This window comes from Eptatretus burgeri, chromosome 5 (genome assembly GCF_056783735.1).
Source record: "Eptatretus burgeri isolate ZD-2024b chromosome 5, Ebu_testis_v1, whole genome shotgun sequence".
Lineage (NCBI taxonomy): Eukaryota > Metazoa > Chordata > Myxini > Myxiniformes > Myxinidae > Eptatretus > Eptatretus burgeri.
In genome coordinates this window covers 88,491,490-88,498,989 of record NC_140965.1, presented here as the reverse complement: position 1 = coordinate 88,498,989, position 7,500 = coordinate 88,491,490, and the positions used below count along the sequence as shown (strand labels likewise).

Below are 7,500 nucleotides of genomic sequence, written 5' to 3'. Positions count from 1 at the left end.
ACAATGTGGTGGTCATTGATCGTATAAGCACCAGTGACATAATGTGTTTCCATGATATTGCATGACAAATAACAGATGTGAAATTAGTTTTGTTTGATATTTAAAAGTGAAATTTATTCACAACTGTCATACTGTTGTAGCAACCTTCAAAAAAATAATTAACCGAGTGGGTGGGGTAAAAAGGAAGGGGTCTAGATGACAGAGCACTGCACGGTCCTTGAAGAGGACATGTTGTAAAAAGGCCATCAATCATGGACATAAAACGTTCCATGGTACATTCCAGAGGAGTAAACCTGTGTCACAGCATCACGCCAATGAGAAGACAATTGCTTCAACGTTCGTGAGAATAAATGCTGATGTGTATCCATACTTTGCCTGCAGGACTGCCTCCCCCAACTCAGCTGCGCATTGAGAAAACCAATTCAGCATTTCGCTTGTTACTGCACTGGATCAATCCTGTTCTTCCCAATAATCTCACCACCTGCACAGGTTGTGTCTACTCCAAACTGGAAATAAAAAAAGTTAAAAAGGTGAATGACGTGAGTTGATGTTTCGCTTTGCTTCTGTCTCGTTGATATTTGTGTACAATTTGGGATGTTGAGTTGCTTCTGTCACACTACCACGCAGAGCTCGACCCTTGAAGGACAAAAATAATTGGTTAAAATGTTGATGCACTTGTTAAAGCCAGAAATATCATCACATGACCTGGGAGGAAGCCCATCCATTGGGCACTGTGGTTCCTGAGTGAAAGGGTGCACCAAAACCATGCCACAAACACCCTCATCATGAAACTAGTAGAAACCACACCATGAAGCTAGTGGAAACGACACCCTCATCATGAAGCTCATAGAAACCACTCCCTCCAGGTCAGGTCAGGTATGGAAGAATGCGCCGGAGCAGCGCGTCGCTGTGTCCACTTTCGGTGGTACTCCAGGGGCCTCGTCTGGCCATCCCCCAGGCAAATGTGTGGCCCATCCCCATCTCCTTGAGATTCTGATAAAACTGATGCAACCACGAGGCACGTGGTCAGCCCATTGGCCTCCTACACTCATGAGGCTCCCTCGCTGAGAGAATCTGGTGAGCAGGATCAATGACAGGAAAATGATGCTCACAGACTATGCAGGTAAGAAATCTCATTTCAGTCTCCCTCAACAACCACTCGTTGGACACAAAGTCTGAACAGTGATAGCCAAGGATTCTCCGAAAAGACCTGGTACCAAAGGAATTAAGTCTCCCTCTCAGATAGCTGGTCAGAGTTCAAGTCTCACATCCGAAGAGCAAGAACAAGCACGAAGGACCTGAAGACTTGGACTTTCATCCTCCTGCACAGCGCAACACTGCATGATCCAGCGAATCCATGACTCCCCAGACGTCTATTGACCTCTGACTCACAGCCAGTAGAGACATGAATATCACTGCCAAGGAAAGTGAATCTCTCCGTGAGCTCAACATCCTCATCGCAAATAGGTACAGACAAGATAGCAGCATCCAAGATGTTGATGAAAGCCTGGATCTTAGTTTTGACCAAGGAAACCCATAATCCCAGTGGCTCTGTCTCCTCATTCAGCACCTTGAGGGCCCCCAAAAGATCAGTCTCCACAAAGATGACTGAATTGTCTGTGAAATAAAGGTCAAAGATCACAACATTCCCAAATGATGCACTACGGCTAGATCTCTCCTACGTTCTCCCAATAATCCAGTCCAAACAAGTGTTGAAAAGTGTGGGGGCCAGTACACACCCCTGTTGAACTCCAGTAACAACTGCAAATAAGTCAGATGGTATCCACACATTTCACAGCACGATCAGTACCAGAGTTTCGTTCAGACCTCAGATTGATCAGTTTTGGTGGCACTCAATGAAGACCAAGACCCCTAAAGAGGGCATCCCAATTCACTGAAACAAACTTTGCAGAGAACAACTTGCAGAGCAAGCAGCCCCTGTCAAAAACTCTCATCTGCATTTGGTGAGGACCAGAAGAGCAAGGATAAGGTCAATCATTTACCTCTTTGTTGTAAAGCCTGACTGCTCTGGGTGCTGGTGCTCAAGCATATGGTGGCAAACCCTATCAATAATTATCTGAGCAAAGACCTTGCCTGGCACTGAGAACAGTACCACCCCGAGGTAGTTGTTGCAGTCCTGGTGATCAGCCTTCTCTTTCCAGAGAGGGACAGCAAGGCCCCTCTACCAGGCAGTTGGGATGATGCCTGTGTTACAGGCAGAGCACAGAACTGCATGCAATGACATCAGTACAGCCTTTCCACTAGCCCTGAGAAGTTCAGCATGGATACCACAGACCCCAGGAGTTTTACCCCATTTCAACTGGTTCACCGCAGCTGGTGCTTCCACAAACGAAGATCGATCACAGTTGATTGGAGTGTCAGCAATAGGGATAGTAACACCCCTGACATCCAACTCGACAGCTCATGGGACAGCCTGGTACAGCCACTCAAAGTAACCGGCACAGTTGGACTGTATTTCGGACTCCTCCGCCAAGAATGCACGAACCTCCGCTCTAACTGCAGTACACCGATGGATGGGCTTGGAGGAACGCAATGTGCAAATTCCCTGAAAGCAGGACGAGAATCACTTTACCACAGGTGATGCTCTACCTCCTCACAGATTCCTCGCGCATAGGCCTCCTTCTCCTCCCTCAGTACAGATATCATGTTCCACCTCAACTTGAACAGCTCAGCTCTGCCATTCAGCCTGGCCATGTGACTCTGGTTAATGCTATCCAGTGTCCCTTGAGAGACAACAATTCTTCGTTCTACGGTGAGTTCCAAGACATCCACCGGCAACATCAAGAATGGTGGTCTTGAAGGCACTCCACAACTCTTCAGGATTCCCCATAACACTCAGATCCCCCCAAATCCCTACTCAGCCTGTTCACAAACTCCTCAGCTACCCTCTCGTCCTTGAGCTTGGCATCATCCAGCCCAGGCTGGGATGGTGCCATTCTCCTGGATTTAAGCTGCAACTTCAGCGTTGCTATCACAAGCCTGTAGTCTGTATTGAGGAACTGAGCACTCTCGTCGACCCTGCAGTTTGGTATCATCCTCCATTGACCATCAATGAGCACGTGGTCAATCTCCTTTGTACACCACCAGAATTGGAATATCAAGTCCAGCGATGAGCCTTTGAGCACTGAAACCATGAACCAGCCACCCTAAGTCCATGACTTCTTGCAAAGCCAAAGAACTTATTGCTATTCTGGATCACAGTTCCAGACACTTGGGGCCATCACTTGTCTCATAACAATCCCTATCAGTTCCAGTCGATACATTGAAATCCCCCAAAATGAGAAGAGTATTTCGCCTAGGGCACTGATCAACCACAGACTCAATCGTGGCATACAGGTGAATGCGTCCTTCATGGTGAGATCACTCGCCTCAGACGGAGCATATACAGAGACCAGGGAAATAACACCCAAGAAGTGATGAATCCTTAATCTCATAATACGCTCGTTGACCGGTGTTACCTCAATTATCATTGGAGCCAGCTTATTGGACACAGTTACAGCAACTCCTTGGGCATGGTATCCATCAGAGCGACCAGACCAATAGTAGGTGTAACCATCCGCCATGATCTCGCCACTATCCGGTCGGATGTTGAAACGCATCAGCTCAGTTGATAACAGAGACTGGTGATCATCCTCTCTTTGGCACTGGACATTCCAGGCACACACCTGAAGGGATAACCTCAGGTTAACCTAAGGAGACCACTGTCTTTCAGGAGACCTCAGGTTTCATGCAGTTCTGTGCTCTGCCTAGAACACACGTATCATCCCAACTGACTGGAAAAGGGACCTTGTTGTCCCTCTCTGGAAATGGAAGGGTGATCACCAGGACTGCAACAACTACCAAGGGTGATGCTGCTCTCAATGCCATTCAAAGTCTGTGTATCTGACCTGACCTGGGACAATTTATTGATGAATTACGCTATTTGCATCATGATGTCTTTGAATAATTAAATGTAAAACTATATTATTGAAAAAACTTAATTTGGAGTGGCTTTGGTTGCTTTATTATTGAAATCACATTTGAAAGTTAATTGTGTCCATTACATTTATCACTGGTGCATATTTTTTATACCATTATAATATGAGGAATTTAATATCCTTGCCAACAAAATACAAAGCCTTGGCGAAAATACTTATATACATTCGTTATACACCATAAACTGACAATGACCTAATACATTTTGGGTCAAAATCTTGCAATTGGCGACCTTCGGAGTAGGGTTGTATATTGATTGATGAAACCGAGAAGGCAAAGAGCTACACACTGCTATCACCCATTTTCTTTCTCGAGGGACCGCAGCCTTGGTCCCTCTGACTGATACTGATGATGAAAATTTTGGGTTCTGCCTCAAAGGCTAATTGTAATTCAGAAGGACATAAAGCTGGAGAACCAATCTCTAGCACAGGGGACATTGGTGACTTTTTATGGTTCCACAGTGTCTTTTAAAAAGAATATGCAAGTTGCTCTGGCACCCCAAACAAAATGTAACTTCTCCCTGCAGTCAAACATCAAGCCTGGGCAGCTGGTTCATGAGAATTTTGGCAAAAAACCCTTCCCCTGGTGATCCTATTATAAATGGTGCCATTTAATATTACATATATATATATATATATATATATATATATATATATATATATATATATATATATATATATATATATATATCTCAAAACATGTGGTGTGACGAGCATTCCCCTGTTCTCCATTGGACATCGTCCTACACAGTCGGGGGAGTGCTCGTCATACTTCACATGTTTTGTTTTACCCACTGATCACATCACGTGCCTTCTGGTTGAATGGTTTGCATTAGCAGGAACGATTGTCTGGGTAGCAGATGGACGGTTGTTCTTTGTGGATTATGCGGTTATGTATATATATATATATATATATATATATATATATATATATATATATATATATATATATATATATATATATATATATATATATATATATATATATATATATATATATATATATATATATATATATATATATATATATATATATATATATATATATATACACACACATATACGCTATCGCTGATGATTCGCCAGCAAGTGAAGAAACCGGTTTGGTAGTTGAGGGGGTGTATAGCATTGGGATTCTCATGTGTGTACAATGTGTGAACGTCTTTATAGTTGTTGAGGAAGTCTGGGAAGGGTTTGAAACAGCATAGCACTTACCTTGTGTCGGTCTTCTTGGGTTTCTTTCCGCAGCTTCTTCAGCTAGAGGAGTGTGGGAGGGGTCAATTATTTATATAATCCTCTCCACCTGGGTTTAGTTGATTCGGTGAGAGCTGATTGGCTAGTCCCTCCATTCACAAGTGAGAGATGTGGGTGGGTCTATATATATATATATATATATATATATATATATATATATATATATATATATATATATATATATATATATATATATATATATGTATATATGTATATGTATATATATATATATATGTACTCACTGGAGAGAAGTGAAATTTAGGGAGGAGGTGAGACAGGCGCTGGATGGTGGTAAAGATGGGTGGGATGATTGGGCAACGACAGCAGAAGTTGTGAGGGAGATAGCTCGGAAGGTACTTGGTGTGACATCTGGACAGAGGAAGGAAGATAAGGAGACTTGGTGGTGGAATGAGGAAGTACAGGAAAGTATAAGGAAGAAGGGGTTGGCTAAAAAGAAGTGGGATAGTCAGAGAGATGAAGAAAGTCGGCAGGAGTATAAGGAGTGGCGTCGAAAAGCAAAAAGAGAGGTGGCAAAGGCCAAGGAAAAGGCATATGACGAGCTGTATGAGAAGCTGGATACAAAAGAAGGGGAAAAGGATTTATACCGATTGGCAAGACAGAGGGACCGAGCTGGGAAGGATGTGCTGCAGGTTCGGGTGATAAAGGACGCAAATGGGAATGTGCTGACGAGCGAGGAGAGTGTGTTGAGAAGGTGGATGGAGTACTTTGAGGAGCTGATGAATGAAGAAAATGAGAGAGAGAGAAGGTTGGAAGAGGTGGAGATAGTGAATCTGGAAGTGGGGTGGATCAGTAAGGATGAAGTGAGGACTGCTATGAAGAAGATGAAAAGTGGAAAGGCGGTTGGCCCAGATGGTATACCAGTGGAGGCATGGAAGTGCTTAGGAGAGATGGCAGTGGGGTTGTTAACCAGATTGTTTAATAAAGTCTTGGAAAGTGAGAGGATGCCGGAGGAGTGGAGATTAAGTGTACTGATTCCGATTTTCAAGAATAAGGGTGATGTGCAGAGCTGTGGAAATTACAGAGGGATAAAGTTGTTAAGCCACACCATGAAGTTGTGGGAAAGAGTAGTGGAAGCTCGGTTGAGAGGAGAGGTGACGATCTGTGAGCAGCAATATGGGTTTATGCCAGGAAAGAGCACCACTGATGCGATGTTTGCTTTGAGAATGGTGATGGAGAAGTATATGGAAGGCCAGAAAGAGTTACATTGTGTGTTTGTGGATTTAGAGAAAGCTTATGATAGGGTGCCAAGAGAGGAGTTGTGGTATTGTATGAGGAAGTCGGGAGTGGTGGAGAAGTATGTGAGGATCGTGCAGGATATGTATGAGGACAGTGTGACAGCGGTGAGGTGTGCGGTAGGAATGACGGACCGGTTTAAGGTTAAAGTGGGATTGCACCAAGGATCGACTCTGAGCCCTTTCCTGTTTGCAATGGTGATGGACAGGTTGACGGACGAGATCAGACTGGAGTCTCCATGGACCATGATGTTCGCGGATGACATCATGATCTGTAAGGAGAGTAGGGAGCAGGCTGAATCGAGCCTTGAGAGGTGGAGGTACGCACTGGAGAGAAGGGGAATGTTAGTCAGTAGGAGTAAGACGGAGTACATGTGCGTAAATGAGAGGGAGGGTGGTGGTATGGTGCAGTTGCAAGGAGTTGAGGTGGGGAAGGTGGATTGGTTTAAATACTTGGGATCAACTGTCCAAAGTAACGGAGAGTGTGGGAGAGAAGTGAAAAAGAGAGTGCAGGCAGGATGGAGTGGGTGGAGAAGAGTTGCAGGAGTGATTTGTGACAGAAGGGTAGCTGCAAGAGTGAAGGGGAAAGTATACAAGACGGTAGTGAGACCAGCTATGTTGTATGGTTTGGAGGCGGTGGCACTAACAAAAAGACAGGAAGCGGAGCTGGAGGTGGCAGAGTTAAAGATGCTGCGATTCTCGTTGGGAGTGACGAGGATGGACAGGATAAGAAATGAGTGTATTAGAGGGACAGCGCAGGTAGGAAGGTTTGGAGACAAAGTGAGAGAGGCGAGATTGAGATGGTTTGGACATGTGCACAGGAGGGAAACGGAGTATATCGGGAGAAGGATGTTGAAGATGGAGCCGCCAGGCAGGAGGAGAAGAGGAAGGCCAAAGAAGAGGTTCATGGATGCGGTGAGGGCGGACATGCGGGTGGTTGGAGTGTCAATGGAAGATGTGGAGGATAGAGCAAAATGGAGACAGTTGGTCCGCTGTGG

The 7,500-nt window shown here is 44.7% G+C and overlaps 1 protein-coding gene across 3 annotated transcripts in view; it reads left to right on the top strand.

Annotated features, from left to right (window-relative positions):
• The window catches only part of LOC147026914 (interleukin-13 receptor subunit alpha-2-like), a 47,088-nt gene that overhangs the window by 9,606 nt on the left and 29,982 nt on the right, over positions 1-7,500 (top strand). For 2 of the 3 annotated variants that reach the window (XM_085882813.1, XM_085882811.1), the window contains exon 3: positions 382-530. The exons of the other annotated variant lie outside the window; for it this stretch is intronic. In XM_085882813.1, coding sequence (XP_085738939.1) covers positions 382-530 — 149 coding nt within the window. The remainder of the gene's footprint in view (positions 1-381; positions 531-7,500) is intronic. 3 annotated transcript variants of the gene reach the window in all.